The sequence below is a fragment of the Protopterus annectens genome, chromosome 5.part0, assembly GCF_019279795.1.
Source record: "Protopterus annectens isolate FY-2018-M chromosome 5.part0, PAN1.0, whole genome shotgun sequence".
Classification (NCBI taxonomy): Eukaryota; Metazoa; Chordata; order Ceratodontiformes; family Protopteridae; genus Protopterus; species Protopterus annectens.
The window spans coordinates 1477483854-1477502393 of NC_056735.1; the positions used below are offsets into that span (position 1 = coordinate 1477483854).

The following is an 18540-nucleotide window of genomic DNA, read 5'->3' on the forward strand; positions in this document are numbered from 1 at the left end:
TATTACTTTGTTGTACTACCCTCCTTTTATTTTCTTCCACCACTGTTTCCTTGTAACTTCTAGTTACAAACATGGGTGCTGTTTTTTCTATTTCCTTCTCACACACTTTTTTATCACTGCATATTCTTTTTATTCTAAGAAATTCCCCACAGGGGATAGATTTAATAGCGTGTGTGTGTGTGTGTGTGTGTGTGGGGGGGGGGGGTGACAGCTTTCCCCACGCAGTATATGACCACTCCCTTCAAATTTTCTATGTAAACTTGTTTGTATTCTACCATCATTAATACCTTGAAAAGTTATATCAAGAAAGTTTAACACTTGTCTGTATTCTATCGAACTTGATATTATAAGGATTTACCCACCCCCCTTCACAAATTAATATTAAATCATCTATAAATCTATAATAACTTATGACATACTTCCTAAAAAATTCATTACTATATACATATTTGTTTTCAAACATGCCCATGAAAAGATTTGCATATATGCGGACAAAACTTGCCCCCATGGCTGTTCCACGAAGCTGCCTATAAAGTTCCCCATTGAATTCAAAGATGTTATTATTTAAACAAAAATGTATTAGATCAATAATATAATGTGTTTTAGGAAAGTCCTTGTAAAAATAATAATATTGCTTCTAAGCCATGTACATGTTCAATATTCGTATATAAACTAGTAACATCCATAACAATGAAAAACATGTCCTTCTTCCACTTTACATTTCTGATTTTACTTAAAAAATCAAAGGAATCTTTGATACAAGACCTTAACTTCTCTGCTTCTTCTTTCAAGTAGGAATGTAAAAAAAGAGCTAAGTTATGTGTAAAATAACTGCATGCAGAGACTATGGGACACCCTGGTAGATTCACTAAGCTTTTGTGTATTTTAGGGACACAAAAGAAGTATGCCATAGTGTTATCTTTAACTGCAATTTTTTTTACATACATCCTCTTGTGAGAAATATTTTAGTCTTAACCCCTTCATTAGCAGTTCTCTGTATTTAATTACTGCTTCCTGATAACATCCCAGCTCCACCAAGGCATAAACTTTAACATTCTTTAAATGAGCATAACACATACTCAGATACTGATTATGATGAAGCACCACTAATTTGCCCCCTTTATCTGATGGTTTAAACACCAATTCCCTATTTTCACTTAACTTTAATAGACTTTGCCATTCTTCTCTACTTAAATTACATTGAATTTCTTTCTTGTTTTTATTCACTTTTTCAAGCTCTTTATCTACTGAAAATTGTAAAGCAGAAGAAAATTGCTGCATATTTTCATCCCTACACACAGGAATAAAATCACTTTTGTATGTCACATTTTCAGTGTTTAACTTCATAGGTTTATTTATTTATTTATTTATTACTTAGTTTACATTTGCTAACCGGGAAAGTCCGACTGGGTGTGAGCCCATTTTCAGCGGAGGCCCGGGGAGAAAAGCTCCAGAAATACAATTTACATAGGTATTAATATAAAAAATATAAATACACTGATGTGAAAAGAAAAGTACAACTGTACAATTGGCATCTAGACAGAGCAATAACAATTATGAGAATAATCAATACTACACTAACCACCACCAGGGTATTTACAAGCCTAGCCATGCAACCCAACTCAGTTTTGCCCCAGAGTTTCTTGGATGCCTATTATGATGGGATATGCTAGAAGACGTAACTAAGGGTTATGTTAATTAGGGATCAATTTACTCAATGTCAACCTCTGTCCATCAGAGAGATGGGAGCCAGACTGGGCTGAATTTGCTGTTTCCATCCAATGATCAAGGTTTCTTTTGAATACAATCAGGAATGACTTCTGCTTCACATAGATGGGGAGCTTATTCCATAGCGCTGGGATCCTTTGAGACACTCATCGGTCCCTCCAGCAGATTTTATTTATGTTGTAGACAAAGTTCAAATCATTGGATCTAGTGCTTCTGGTGCGGTTTGTCTTGTGGATATGCAAGAGATCCATCTGAGTTGGGCCTGAGGATGCCATATATGCTAGACACAGTTTGCCTGTCAGTAACCTGTGTAGGAGACTTGAGTACAGAGACAAGATCTTAAGGCAATCTGTGTAGGACAGGGTATTTATACCCTGATTTCTCCCGGTGAAGAATCTTTGACAGCATTCCAACTGTTGCAAGTGCCTGTTTAGGTACATGTCAAAAGGAGCATTGTCCTCAATGATGGGTCTGATAAGGGCCACTTACAGTTGTACTATTACTTCCTTGGACATGGATGCCATACCCTCGCTTATGAGTTGGGTAACATAGAATGATTTTCTTACTATCTTGGCTATGTGTTGGTCGAATGTTAGATTACTCTCTAAGTATGTTCCCAGATCCCCAACTACCTGGTCAACACTTAGGGGTGTTTTATCGATGAAGTAATTAGTTTGTGTGGGCAATTTCCAAAAGGGCACTATAATGCATTTCTTTGCATTGAGTTTTAATCTGTGGGTTTCACAACAGTCATTTGTTTGTGTTAGACCCTCTTGTACGATGTTAACGTCAAGAAGGAATCTATGATAGCTCCCAGTTTACAGTCATCTGTGAACTTGGTGAACCAGAGGCCTTTGACATCAGCCTTGACTTCCAAGAAGTAAATGCCACAAGAGCAGGCCCACAGTCTCTTGACAGAGGTGGTCTCACCAATCCTGGGTCCTGTCTGCGAGATAGCTGGCAATCCAGTGAGTTATGTAAGGATGGATTTATGCCTAGTTCTGAGAGTTTGTGAATACCTGTGAGGGGTACTGTATTGAATGCCTAGGTCAGGTCAAGGTAGGTGATATGGACCATTTTCCCTTTATCCATAGTCACGGTGACCTTCTTGAAGAAATATACCCGGTTAAGTAGACAAGCCCTTCCTTAACAAAGCCAAACTGAGATGGGTCCAGTGTCTGTAGGTTGCCAATGTCCTTGTTGATTATTTTCAAGATAATTTGTTCCAAGGCTGTGCATATTAGACTTGTCAGATGGACAGGTCTGTAGTACCCAGGGTCATTTGATGGTCCACTGTTATGAAAGGGGTTGATGATTGCGGCCCTCCATTTACCAGACACATAACCTGTTTTGAGGCTGTAGCTGAAAAGTACCACAAGTGGTCATGCTAGGTCATGTTTTGGGCTATTTAGGAGGCAACCAGGGATACTGCCAGGCACAGTGACGCAGTATTTTTAGCCATAGGTGTGCACCTCTAGGACATGCTCCCTACAGAATATGCTAGAAGGGATTTCACAGGGGGAGTAGTGGAGGAGTATGGGGTGTAGTTGGAGTTAAATTTATCAGTTAGTAGATTTGATATGTCACCCTGGTCAGTGAAGGTTGTGCCAATTATCACTAGTTTTGCACATTGCTGAGTACTCCTGATACAGCTGAAGAAGGCCTTGTGATTGCTTTTAGCCTGGGAAGCTGTCCTGACCTCATGAATGGCTTTGCTGGACTTTATTAGACCACTTAGTGTCTTCTTTAGTTGAATCAGAGAGCTGTTGTCTCCATGAGAATTGCTCTTCCTGATTTTGTCCATGACTTTTTTCTTTTGTTATATAGCCTGTTAAGGTAAGGATTTCACCAGTGTGGTTTGTTTTTGGTGTTAGATCTGGGCTTACTTCTGGTAGGTAGTGTCAGCTTCAATGCAGCCATTTACATGCTTACATCACAGATTATCACATATTATCACACATTATTCCCTAGCACTCTTGAATCAAGATGGGTATTTCTGAATAGACCATTCTATGTACTACTGTTTGGCGACAGGGACTTCCATAAAGTTGCACCTATTACCCTTAACTTATTACCACCTCATACCCAGAATGAAAAACTTAAGAAAAATTAACAGAACTACTGGAACATGCGACATCTGTATATACAAGTAACAGTCACAATGGTTAGATGCCCTCTGCTGCCAGATCTTCATCTTCATGTTAATATCTATATCTATCTATCTATATATATATATATATATATATATATATATATATATATGTGTGTGTGTGTGTGTGTGTGTGTGTGTGTGTGTGTCTCTCTCTCTCTCTATATATATATATATATATATATATATATATATATATATATATATATATGGGTCTACTTCTATTCACTGACTCCCATTTCGTCGAACTTTCATTTCACTGAAAGTTCATTACATCGACAAGCATTTTAGGTGGGAGGCTTACACTATATATATATATATATATACATATACATAAAATATTGATACCAGAAGATCATTCCATGCTGAAATGCTACCTCATCTCTACTGTCCATACAAATGCATTACATTGAGTTAATTAAAATGTATTATACTAATGCAAAGAAAAGGTATTTGTGCATTCACTAATGATTTTGCATGTAATTTTTATATCGAATTGCTTGGGTCATGACAAAAAAGTGCCCTCAGATTTCATTTACCCAGTCAACAATTAAATGAATTAATAAAAGTGGCCAACATTTCAAATGTTCCAGCTGATCCCATCACCCAGGAGAGGTCTGACTGCACAAGAAAGTATAGATACATTCATGACACGCATAACAACAGAGGAGATCCTTTAGCAACAAATTGTGCAGATGACTAATAATTGCCATCCGTCCTATGCTTGCAGCAATCTTCAAAGTACTGTCAATAACACATACTTGTACAAATTGGAAGTGGTCAATAAAGAAGTAGACCATAACCCATTCCACCTCTTTCTATTCTAATTACTGTTACTAGAAAAGAGGAATGATCATCCACAACAGCTCCTCTGGTAGCTCTCCTGAACAGAAAAGAAGCAAATGACAAAAGATGGGAAGGCAGTGGTTGCAAAAGATTTTACTGAAGACTTGCTGATTTGGTTAAATACTTTGTTCTGTCAGAAATAGAAGTCCTGATGCTACATGTTCTGATGTTTCAAAAAAAAAATGCAAATCAAATGAAAAACAGTAAATTTAAAAACTTGCCGCTACACTTTTAAAGCATTTTTGTTGGGATTCTTGCACCAAACATCACTGCTATTTAAATAAACAATCAATATACAATGGATTAGGAGGAATACTTCAAATTACATGGTTTCAGGGAAAATAAACTGTTCAGTCTCTCTGACCAAGACAGTAAGGACTTTAACATCAGTCTTGGTTTGGTGGCTCTATTCTCCCACAGACAGTACATTTCAAGGTTTCTCTGTTTTTTTTTTTCGTTTTGTGGTCCTTCAGAGACTGCCTCTGTTTCTTACTTCCCTGGGGACACATATAAGGAGTGTCTAATTTTCCAAGAGGGTTCTCTCACTGAGGCAGAGGCAGACATCCTGTACAGCAAGGCAGAAGTTTAAAGTATTCAATGAACGTATTGAGGTTGCTGGCTTGTATCAGCAGACTATTCTTAATGTAGTAGTACAATGTTCACCAATCATTTTAAATTCCAAGACTCCTACATGTAAGCCCTTGAATAGTGAGACTGAATGCAAAAAAAAAAATGGGGAGAGGTCCAAGACCATGGTGTCTGAGAATATTCCCTTTTCTCTGAGGTATGATGACCTCGGCATTAATGAATATAAGTCATAGTAGTGTGGGGGAGTACAGCAGGGCTTGCTCTCTGCAAAAAATAACTAAAGAAGGACAGCGATTGTCAACATTCACTGTTTTCCATTAGATTCACTGTTTTTTCCCATATTTCCTGGATATGCAAATATGGGTGACGGAATTACAACAGGGAGTTACAGTGTTTATATGTATCAATGTCATGTTCGTTTACTACCTTAAACAAACATCATAAATACTAATGTGTGGGAGAATCTATCACCTACAAGAACATTTGTTTGTAAGTTTTTCTAGAGATGTCATAAGACACCACATGAAATCTGAAATAATCAACATAAAGAATTAGAACAGCAGTTAGCAGGGACAGCAGACAGTAAACACTGAAAATAGCTACAAAGGTACATACCTTTCTTAAAGATCAGTCAAAAAGTGACTGACTATTGTCTTACAGGCAACTGTTCACTTCAGTGTCAACAATGTCTGTTGTACTCCCCCCTGTGGCTCAGATCATGACTGAAAAGGGTCTTTGGATTAGTTCACTTATCTGGCAAATATCGATAGACAGACAGGTAACTGAATGAATGCTGCTGGCTATACTTTAGCCTTCTGCGAGACTTCCTGTATTATTATTATTATTATAAATTCCTGTAGATACCATGATCAGTAACTCCCTAAGGGCATCAGACTGTTCTTCAGGTATAACCAGAGGATTGATCCTTGCCTGCAGCATATTCCCATTCATCCTATGAATGTCCGGCACCAATGGTCCTTATGAAGGTCATCTGCAGTTCTGAAAGATGGGGCAGTCAACACAGTTTGTGAGATGGCACTTTTAAACAACTGTTCCAGAAAGTAGTAATCTATACTCAACCGCTCACAAGCAAGGAGATGTTAGCACCACTGACACTACATGCTAAGCACAGCATTTCTCTCAAAAACAATTTTAGGATGTGCATCAGAAGACCATGCTTGATCTAAACTACATGTGTTGAAGATATTCCGGCCTCACTTACTGCCTGCTCATTGCAAGGAGACATGTCAAAATGTCTCTATAAAATTGTGAAATGAATCTACAAATACAATGGTACTATTTTTCTGCTACACATCTGTTTATTTAGTCATCATTCATTCACTATCCTACTCCTCCTTTACCTTACCTAGGGTACTCAAGAGACACACCTTATCTTGGGACTCAATAGGCACAAGCCAGAGTGAGAAACAGTCATGGACAGACAATTATTCACATGATGCATTTGTACCTTCATGTATCTTAGAGGCTCAATAATTCACCTAACTTGCATGTCTTTGGGATGTGGGAGGAAACTAGTCTCCACAAAAAAAGATGCAGGCACACGCAGAAAGGACAGGTAAATTCCCCACAGAAGGAATCTCACGCAGTAATCAAACAACAGAACAACCACTACACAAAAGCAAGACAAACTGATGTATCATTGTGTTGGTAATGTGATATGCTTCTGGTCCATGAACTGGCTAAAAATCATTTTTACAGTAGATGACGTCTCCCAGTTAAACAAATAAAGAAAAGACAAGATTGGAAAAGTAAAGCTGAACAATATGCAGTTATCAAGTTTACTGTACATGGACTCTAGCAAATTTTAAACTTTGAAGTATGACTCACTCAAACTTTTAAAATGCTGGCCATGTACAGTTTGGTAAACTGCTTTTTGAGTTGTACTTCCCTGGAAATCCATCAATATGCATACTTACAGGCAAAAAGTTCCTCACTACTAATATACCCTCAAGACAAGGCAGCAAACTGTAGTGAACTGCAGTCAAAATACAAGACTGCTAATCTGCATTTTAATTATTGTTAACACCCACCTTTTCTTCTATAGCTGCATGGTCTTTGACCATAATACAAAGTGCCAAATGTTATCATGGTTACACATGTTCATACAAGAATTATTTTAAGTTTAAGGCATCACAATTAGTAAATATTTAGCTGAAAAAAAAAAGAAATTACCTGGAACACTAAGACACCTGTGTTTGCTACAGTCAAATTGATCTTTGTTCCTTCACTGTCTTTAGCTGGATGCAATCGGACTCCATACATCTCCAATCGTCGGGCAACCTCAAGGAGCTGGAAGTCTGATTCAGCAGGTGTCTGCCCACTTCATATAAAAAAAAGAGAAAGGCATTTCAGTTTAGTTCAGGTGCAGACCTGGTATTGTTAAACAAATACTTTAACCACACAATTCTTTTCAGTTACCTAAACTAGGTTGCACAGAGGAAGTTTCATATGTATCCAAAAGAAAAATATCTGTTCATTTGGATAACTGTGTCTCCTTATCAACCATTATGAAGTCTGGTGTCTCCCAGGGATCACTGCATCTATTTTATCTCTTCTTCAATAATCTCCCTGATAACCTCCCAAGGATAAAATATTTTGTGTACTAATGGTATATTACTGTTGAAAATATCAGATCCTTTTTTCAACCTGCAGATCTCTCTCCCAGCAGATTTTAGTGGTCCCTTTTGCTGGCTCAAGAGGAATAACTTACTTTAAAGTGCAACTAAAACTAAGACCCCAATCTTTGTCCTGGCCTTAAACTCACCCTAACAAATGTCTAATCCCTGGGGTAATGCCACGCTTCCAGTTGACTCCTAAAGATATCTCAGAGCACATGTAGATCTTATCATCCATTTTGATAACTATGTCCAACTTTCTATCAACAAAGTACTGCATTACGCTAAGCTTACAATACAGAATGGCCAGCTTTCTCACTCTTGAGGCTCATTACTGAATGTAAAAAATAAGTCATGACTCAAATATGTCATCTCCCTGTAGCTTTACATGGCCCCTCACTACAGAATAGCTCCTTAAACAGCTTTAAAAAAATATGCAGATTTACAAATCTTTCAAATTTAAGTACTTGCCAATATCACCTATTCAGTTTTTATAACAACTTCCTTACATCTGAAAAGAACACATTTACACTTTCCACTTTAATTCTGAAGTGATTACATGAAACTTTTGTTCACCTCTCACGATTAAATGAACTCTCTCATTTTAGGTATACTCAACACTACCCCACTGGAGTCAATGGGGTCAGAGTGTATTGTATCACACTTAGGATGCTTCCTTTTGTACTTTTCATCACTGAGTGAGCCTTCTTAAACATTTCTCTGGTCATCTGGAGCTCTCTTCCAAATCAGTGCTGTTTTCTTTAGAAAATACCTTCTTTCCAAATTACAGAATTAATATGATGTAATTGTTACATCACTACTACCTAGCAATCTTACTCCGCCCTTAACTAACTACTCTGTTCTACATTTCCTCAATTTACTACACAGCTCTATAATATAAATTTTTTAAAAGTTATATTATAGGTTAAACATATTAGCCTTATAACTACTACTGCAAATGACATAGCTCACTGCCTTCATTCTGAAATCAGCAAAAATACTAGCTGATTATACACTTTTTCTGACATCAAACTTTAATTACACACCTTTTGCACATGATATGCTCTCACCTCATGGCAGAAAGTACAGTTGTGTACACTTACCATAAATGTAGATGTTCAAGTGTATTCACTGTTTCAGTCATCACACTTGGGTTATCTGCCTGCAGGTGGCCCTCAGTCAGCCCGAACACCAGTGTCTTGGGATTTCTGCATCGAATGCTGTTGCTTCTTCCATGACGTCAGGTCGTCAGGGGTATAAAACATGCAGCCGACACCATTACATCAGTTTTTCTTGCCGCAGATGTCAGGAGCCCCCAAAATAGGAAGCAACTACATGGTGTGTAACACCTCCAGTAAAAAGTAAATACCACTGCCATAAGATATGCCCAAAAAGAGGATAGGTAGAAAGTACAGAAAAAATCAGGGGGCTGGAGGGAGGGTAACCAGGACTGCAACAGTGAATACACTTGAACATCTACATTTGTGGTAGGTGTACGCAACTGTACTATGTTCTTCGTGTTTCACTGTTGCAGTCGTCACACTTGGGTTGACTCCCAAAGCTGAGGAAGGGTGGAGGCAGTCAAGAAGTATTAAGGCTGGCTAGCAGGCCTTGTAAGATTGTTGTGGAAAATCCAGCTCTGGATTTAGAAAAGATAGGTAATTGGTAATGCTTGGTGAAGGTGTGTACAGAACTCCAGGTTGCAGCTTCCAGGATGTCCCTGGTAGGGACTCCCCTGAGAAATGCTGTAGAGGTTGAGGTAGCCCTAGTGGAATGAGTTCTGATCCCCTGTGGGGTAGGTTTTCCATGGTGTTTGTAGCAGAAATGGATGCAGTGTGCTATCCATTTGGAAATGGTTTGCTTTGAAATGGCCTTGCCCTCTGCCCCTGCAGTAAAGCTGACTAGCAGCTGGTCAGATTTTCTGAAAGGTTTAGTCCTGCTAAGGTAGAACCTGAGCTGTCTGTGAAAATCCAAGGAGTGCAGGATCCTTTCGCCTTTATTCTGAGGATTGGGGAAAAAGGTTGGTAAATGGATGGATTGGTTTAAAGCCACACTGGATATCACCTTGGGCATAAATGATGGGTTAGTCCGGAGGGAAACCCTGTCAGCATGGAAAATGATGATGGATTCCACAGCCATTAGTGCCTGTAACTCAGACACTCTTCATACTGAAGTGATGGCTAGAAGTAAGGCTGTTTTTCCAAGAGAGGAATTTTAACTCTGCTGCAGCAGCAGGCTCAAAAGGGGGAAGCATGAGCTTCTCTAGTACAAAGTTAAGGTCCCAGGCAGGGGTGGGAGCTCTCCTCAGGGGCCTTAAATTGTTAGTTCCTCTCACAAACTGTTTGATGAGAGGGTGAGAAAAGAGAGGTGGCTCAGTATTGTAATGAACTGAGATGGCAGGGGCATGAATCTTAATGGATGAGAGTCTGGGGCAATAAGGATTGTCCTTGGTCTGTCCTGTTTGATCTTGAGTAGTACTTTTGAGAGAAGGGGCAGAGGGGGGAAGGCATAAATTGACAGGTTTTCCCATGTAAAGGATAGGGTATCTACTTTTCAAGCTTTGCTGTGAGGATTTTTGGTGCAAAATTTGCTCAATTGATGGTTTTGGGGGGAGGCAAAGAGGTCCACCTCTGGTGTCCCCCACCTGTGGATTAGAAGTTTGAATGAGTTGGGTTGCAGTTTCCACTCATGTGGGTCCAGTAGATTTCTGCTTAAGTCGTCTGCCAGTGAATTTTGTTTGCCTGGGAGGAATTGAGCTTGCAGGTGCACTTGGCTGCTCAAGGCTGTGTTCCACAAGGCCATGGCTAACCTGCAGAGTGGGTACAAATGAGTCCGCCCCCCCAGTCTATGTACCACATAAAGTACAGTTTTGTACCTACCATAAATGTAGATGTTCGAGGATCTACATTGCTGCAGTCCTAACTATTGGGTAGTCCGCTGTCCAGTCGGCCCGAATACCAAAGTATATGGCTGACGTCGGTCAGGGCGCATTAGACTGACGTCAATACGTCAGGGTACTAATGCGCATGACCGACGTCATATCCTCAGTCTTTTCTTGCCCCAGATGTCAGAAGACCCTGAAAAGATAAGGCCAAAACCCAAAACTCCAAACATACCTGCACCAAAAATATGTACAATATATACAAAATTAGCAGAAGACAACCTCACCTACACAACCACCCCTAAACACAGAGGGAAGGAGGGAGGGTAATTGGACTGCAGCAATGTGGATCCTCGAACATCTACATTTATGGTAGGTACAAAACTGTACTATGTTCTTCATTCCACATTGCTGCAGTCCTAACTATTGGGTAGAATCCCAAAGCAGAGGTAAGGGAGGCTGGCAAATCATAAGGAAGCAGGAACTGACAACATGCCTTGCAAAATAGCTGTGGCAAAACCAGCCCTAGACTTAGAGTAGAGAGGAAGGTGATAATGCTTAGAGAAAGTATGCACTGAACTCCAAGTAGCTGCCTCCAAAATATCCTTAGTTGCCACCCCCCTTAGAAAAGCTGTTGAAGTGGCAGTAGCCCTAGTGGAATGAGGCCTAATCCCAGCTGGAATCTCCTTGCCATGATGGGAATAACAAAATGCAATGCAACACCCAATCCACCTAGAAATAGTTTGTTTTGACACAGGCTTGCCCTGTGAACTCAAAGCAAAGGAAACCAACAACTGCTGAGACTGCCTAAAATCCTTAGTCCTGCTCAAATAATAACGCAATTGCCTGTGTACATCTAAAGTGTGCAAAAATCTTTTCCCCTTTATTTTGGGGTTCTGCATAAAAGTAGGCAAATGAATAGTTTGGTTTAAAGCCACACTAGAAACCACCTTAGGCATAAAGGAAGGATTAGTGCGTAAAGATACCCTATCCTTATGAAAATCAAAAAGGCTCCACTGCCATAAGGGCCTGCAACTCAGAAACCCTTCTTGCAGAAGTAATGGCCAACAAAAAGCAGTCTTCCATGACAAGTATTTCAATTCAGCAGTAGCGCAGGCTCAAAAGGTTGTAGAGTAAGTTTCTCCAACACAAAATTGAGATCCCAAGCAGGAGTAGGAGCTCTCGTGGGGTCTTATATTCTTTGCCCCTCTAAGAAATTGCTTGAACAAAGGATGCGAAAACAATGGTGGGTCACAATCATAGTGAGCTGAAATTGCTGCAGCATGAATCTTAATGGAAGAGAAAGACAAACCTCTGTCCAATAACTCAGTAAGATATTGAAGAGCCACACTCAAATTAGGCTCAGAAATCTCCAAATTGTTTGCTGCACTCCAAAATAAAAATCTCTTCCATTTTTCTGCGTACACTTTCCTTGTACTAGGTCTTTTGGCTTCCATAATCACATTTAAAACTTGTTGAGGAAGTTGAGACCTGCTGTCTTTCAAAACAGAATATGCCAGGCTGTCAGATAAAGAGAGTGAAGCTTGACATTGAGCAGATGACCGTCCCTCTGAGACAACAGGTGTGGAATCAAAGGTAAAGGCCATGGAGGCTTCCTTACCAGACTCCTCAGTAATGGATACCAGTGCTGCCGAGGCCAATCTGGAGCTATTAAAATCATCCTTGGCTTGTCTTGTCTGACCTTTAGAAGCACCTTTGGAAGAAGAGGCAGAGGTCGAAAGCATACACATGAAGATTTTTCCAACTGAAAGAAAGAGCATCCACTTTCCAAGCTGTGTGATGAAACCTCTTTGTGCAAAACTTTGGCAGCTGGTGGTTTATTGGAGAAGCGAACAGATCTATGTCTGGAGTTCCCCATGACACTGTCAATTTTTGAAATACATGAAGATCCAGTTTCCACTCGTGGGGATCCATGATTTGTCTGCTTAACACATCTGCTAAGGAGTTCTGTGCTCGGCAGAAACCTTGCCTGAAGAGTTAGTTGCAAGCTGAGCAGTCTCCCATAAAATCATTGCTTGCCTGCACAATGGGTAAGAATGTGTTCCTCCTTGTTTGTTGATGTACCACATGACAGTTGTGTTGTCTGTTAGAATCAACACCTGCCCTGGAAGAAGTAATTCCTTGAAAGCCATTAATGCAAACTGGACTGCTAACATCTCTTTCATGTTGATATGTAGATGCTGTAGTCTGGCAGGCCACTTGTCTTGTATCCACTTTCCATTTAGATGAGCTCCCAAGCAATGTCTGAGGCATCTGTCGTTAGAATCTGACTCGCCTCTGGCGGGTCACAGAGAGTCCCTTGTTTAGGTGACATTCCTGAGCCCACCACAAAAATTCCTTTTGAATGCAAGGTATTATTTGAATGACAGTGTCCAAATCCTGGCAGTGCTGTGTCCATACATTTTTGAGATACCATTGCAGCTTCCTCATATGCAGTTTGGCATTGGGAAGCACCAGAATACAAGATGCCATGAACCCTAAGGCTTGAAGGACTGTCCTTGCAGTCAGCCCGGACTGAAGAGATAGGTGATGGAAGTAATTGGAAAGATTCTTTTGTTTGTCCGGGGTTAAAAAGGCCATCTGGGCTGCTGTATTCAGTCTCACACCCAGAAAGCACGTCTTGAGAGGGTACTAGACTGGACTTTATTTCGTTCACAGAATACCCTAGGCATCTTAGCACTGCTATGACATATTCCAAATGCTGGAGAAGATCTTCCTTTTCTTGAGCCAGAATCAGGCAATCGTCCAAGTAAGGATAGATTTGGATTCCTTTTAGCCTGAAGTAAGCTATCACTGGAGCCAGAACCTTTGTGAATACTCTGGGCGCAGTAGATAAGCCAAAGGGCAATGCAGAGAACTGATAATGAGAATTTCCAGCTCGAAAACGCAGATACTTCCTGCAAGTTAGTCTTATAGGCACATGAAGGTAAGCTTCCTTGAGATCTAAAGTTACCATCCAGTGATCTTTGCCCAGCAGAGGTAAAAGCTGTTGTAACGTCAACATTTTGAACTTGGGAATGTCCAGATAAGTGTTGAGGATAGATAAATCCAAAATTGGTCTCCACGTGTTCCCCTTCTTCGGTACTAGGAACAGGCGAGAATAAAATCCTAGGCCTCTTTCTGGTACAGGAACTGGCTGAATGGCCCCTATTTGGAGCAACAGAGAAATTTGCTTGTGAGCCTCTGTTCTTTGTAGAGGAGGAATGTCTGGCATGCCTTTGAAAGGAGGCAAGGTATGGAAATAAAACCTGTAACCGTGGTGAATGATATCCAGAACCCATCTGTCTTGGGTAATTAAATCCCAATTTTCTTTGAAAAGAGACAGCCTTCCTCCCAAAGGTGCTGCCAGGCGAGAATGAACTGGCAGCTGGAAAGGCAGGTCATTGGTTCTGCTTACGAAAGGACTGACCCCTGCCCTCACTAGAAGTCTGAGCAGGGAACTCCTGTCCTAGGCCTAAAGGAACCCTGAGCTCTGCCCCTACCACGTCTAGACCTACCCCTAGACTGGGAATCATAAGCAGGATAAGTCCATCCCTTAGAAGGCCAATTTCTACTAAACTTCGGAGGCTGCACCTGCAAAAAATCCTTGACAGTTTGCATAGACTTAGCTTTGTCCTCCATTGTCTTTAAGACTGCTTCCACTGGTGAACCAAACAACACATCAGACTGTAAAGGAGCATCCAAAATCCTCGTTTTAACATGCTCAGCTAAATTCTGATCTCTCAACCAGGCGTGCCTACGAAGAACAGAACCAGTGGCAGCCACCCTCGAGGAGGCCTGCACAGCATCAAAACCACACTGCAAGGAATGTTTGCCCACCTGTTCAGACACATGAACTAAATCCTGCAACTCTTTACACTCAATACCTTCCGCCAGAGCATCCACCTTAGATTTCAGTTGTGAAAGGAGATAATTCTGATATTTTAACATGTGAAACTGACAATTCAACGCCCTCATGGCTAAAGTGGAAGAAGTATACACTTTCTTTCCCCATCTATCCAAAGCCCTTGCCTCTTTATCAGGAGGGACAGGATTTTTAACAACTGAGGCCTTCACACCTTTAGGCCCCTGAGAGACAGTTTACGGGTCTGCCCTAGGACTCTTAAACGATACTTATGAGCTTCAGGCACCCTATAATACCTATCCGGTTTAACTGGGGCAGGAGGCAAAGAATCAGGATTCAGGGAAGCCTCTGCAAAAACATCTTCCACCACATTCAGAACAGGAGGTATAGCTAAAGGCCTATGCTGGGGTAAAAACAAGAATTCCCTAAGCCTTTTCCTGGAATCAGAGAAATCTTGACCTTCCCATTTAAAATGCTCCCTCATGGAATGCAGAGTCTCTGAAAATGAAAAATCCTCAGGAGGGGAAGCCGAAGGAGTAGAATCATCCACATCAGAATCAGAATAAGGAGGATACTCCTGCAAGTCTTCAGCCGAAGACTCAGAAGCCTCCGAACATTGCTCAAAACTCTCAAACTCAGGTTCCACCCTAGGCCTCTTATCAGGAGGGGGCCTTATCATAGTAATCAAATCCTCTGCCATTTTAAGCATATGTTTCTTAGGCAAAGACCCTGAAGCACTAGGAGCCCCCACTGAAGCTACACTTGGCCTGCCTCTCAAAGAAGTCTTGGAAACAGAAGGGGAGGCCCTAACCACCTTAGGAAGAGAGGGAAGAACAGCCACCTGAGAAGCCCCCTCAGCCTGGCCTACTTCCTGAGAGGATACATCCTGTAACAGTAAAGTCTCTCCCTGAGACTCCAAAGAAACACCTGGCAGAACCTCCGGCTCCACTGAGCCTTCCAAAGAACCGACGTCTGGGACTGTCGGTTCTTCCCCTAGGCTTTGCTGCTTTGTCCTTGCGCTTTTGGCGAAGCGGCGGAACATCCGACGGCATTTTATAATTACAACGCTTCCCAAACACTAACCTGGCACAGTCTAACCTTCTCTTAATAGTGCGTTTGTTAAATCTAGCACAAGAGCGGCATCCAACAACGTCGTGCTCAGGCCCTAAACAAGGTATACACAAAGTATGATAATCCCTATGAGGTATCTGTTTCCCACAAGAAATACAGTTATTCACTTTTCTGACATCCGGTTAAATACTGAGGCAAGAAAAACCAAAATAATCCCCAACGGGTACTTAGCCAACTTTGATTCGGTCTGAAACTCTGACTTCAGAAACTTTCAGAACGCCAACCTGCACTCGCAAAATTGCTTCTGCATCGGACCATGCGGCAAAAAAGACTAAGGATATGGCGTGGGTCATGCGCATTAGTACCCTGGCGTATTGCCGACAGTCAAATGCCCCCTGACCGGCAGCCATATACTTTGGTATTCGGGCCGACTGGACAGCGGACTACCCAATAGTTAGGACTGCAGCAATGTGGAATGAAGAACATCTGTGGTATTGTCTATCTTTATCAGGAGTTGTCCTGGAAGGATAAGGTATTTGAAGGCTGTCAGAGCATTCTGTACAGCTAACATTTCTTTCTGATTGATATGCAGGGGAATTTGTCCTGGGCTTCATTTGCCTTGAATGCATTTGCCTGCCATGTGAGTACCCCCATGCATAGTCTGATGCGTCTGTGTCAGGGTTTGGGCAGCGAGGGGTTGAGTGAAAGGAAGTCCCTTGTTGTGGTTGCATGCCTCTGCCCACCAAAGGAACTCTGCCCTTAGACAAGGAATGATAGGAATCACTGTTTCCAGGTCCTGAGAATGTTGACACCAGAGACTTTTTAAGTACCACTGAAGTTTCCTCATATGCAGTCTTGCATATGGAATTAGTAGAATGCTGAGGCCATGAACCCTAGGGCTTGCAGTATGTTTCTTGCAGATAGCTGGGTTTTGGTGGCCACTAGTTTGAAGAAGTTTGTCAAATTAACCTGTTTTTCTGGAGCGAGGAATGCCATCTGGGAAGTTGTGTTCAAGCTTGCTCCCAGGAATACAATCTTTTGGCTGGGCACCATTTGTGATTTCTTTTTGTTGATGGTATACCCCAGATAAGTTAGGAGACTCTTTACAAATGCCAGGTGCTGAAGTAGCAGTTCCTGACTGTCCACTTGAATCAGGCAATTGTCCAAGTATGGGTAAATTTGAATATTTCTCTGCCCGCTGTATGCAATGGCTGGAGCCAGGCACTTTGTGAATACCCTGGGTGCAGTAGATAAACCAAAGGGACGTGCAGATAACTGATAGTGCATAGAACCTGCCCTGAAACATAGACATTTCCTGTAAGATTCCGTTATGGGGATGTGCAGATAAGCTTCCTTTAAGTCTAGGGTGACTAGCCAGGCATCCTTGGCTAATATAGGAAGAAGCTGTTGCAGTGTAAGCGTTTTGAACTTTGGGACCACCAGGAAGGTGTTGAGAATTGACAGATCCAAGATAGGGTGCCAAGAGCCCTCTTTTCTGGGGACCAGGAAAAGTCTGGAGTAGAAACCCTGTCCCATTTGCTTTACTGGAACAGGTTGAATAGCCCTGACACTGAGAAGAGAAAGTACTTGCTTTTAAGCCTCTGCCCACTGGTTTGGAGGAAGGCCTAGGAGGGACTGGAAAGGACCAGTTTTTAGAAGACCAATGCCTACTGAATCTGGGTGGTTGCACCTGTAAGGAATCTTTAACAGTTTGCATAGATTTTGCTTTTTCCTCCATCTTTTTAAGAACTTCTTCTGCTTTTGTGCCAAACAAACGTTCCTGGTTTAATGGAGCATCTAGTAATTTTGCTTTGACATGGTCTGGCAAGATTTGTTCCTTCAGCCAAGCATGTCCTCTCAGTACAGACCCAGTGACAGCAGCCCTGCAAGATGCTTCTAAGGTGTCAAAACCACACTGCAAACTATGTTTACTAACTTGGTTTGCAGAATGCACTAACTCTTGTAAATCTTTACTTTCTGTACAATCTGGAAGCAACAACATTTTTTGTTTAATTAGTTCCATAATATGTTGCTGGTATTTCAACATGTAAAACTGACAATTCAAAGCCCTGATGGCAAAAGTTGCAAAGGTATATAACTTCTAACCCCATCTGTCTAAAGCTCTAGAATCCCTGTCCGAAGGGGTAGGGTTTTGGCCGTAATAGCCTTAATGACTTTAGGTCCTTGGGAAATGGTCTGAGGATCTGCAGTGGGATTCTTAAAGAGAAATTTGTGAGAGTCAGGTATTCTGTAGTACCTGTCAGGTTTTCTAGGAGCTGGTGGTAAAGTATCAGGAGTAAGACTGGATTCCATGAAGACATCATCTACAATATCCAGGACAGGGGATATAGCTAGAGGCCTGTGCTGAGGCAAGTCTAAAAATTCTCTGAGTCTCTTTTTGGACTGAGGGTAGTCCTGGCATTCCCAGCGGAAATGCTCTCTTAAGGTATGCAAGGTTTCACCAAAAGAAATGTCCTCTGGAGGGGAGGCAGATGAAATGGAATCCTCTGCATCTGAATCCTCATAGGCAGATAACGGTATGTCCTGGTAATCAGAGGGATCAGAGTCATCGGACTCATGGTCTGTAGAATCAGAAGGAAAATCAATTCTTTGTCCTTTAGAGGGGGAAGGCTGGCCTCCCCTAATTAAAGTTATAAGGTCTTCAGCCATTCTAAGCATTTGTTTCTGTGGCATGGGAGCTTGTGCATGCGCTGTGGTCGTCGGTTTTCTAGGCATAGTGCGAACTCTGGGCCTGAGAAACTCAGTAGTTTTTGTC

General features: G+C 41.4%; 1 protein-coding gene across 2 annotated transcripts in view; it reads right to left on the reverse strand.

Annotated features, from left to right (window-relative positions):
* The window catches only part of FARP1 (FERM, ARH/RhoGEF and pleckstrin domain protein 1), a 2534157-nt gene that overhangs the window by 980370 nt on the left and 1535247 nt on the right, over positions 1-18540 (reverse strand). For both annotated transcript variants that reach the window (XM_044071307.1, XM_044071308.1), the window contains one exon: positions 7505-7652. In XM_044071307.1, the coding sequence (XP_043927242.1) occupies positions 7505-7652 (148 nt within the window). The remainder of the gene's footprint in view (positions 1-7504; positions 7653-18540) is intronic.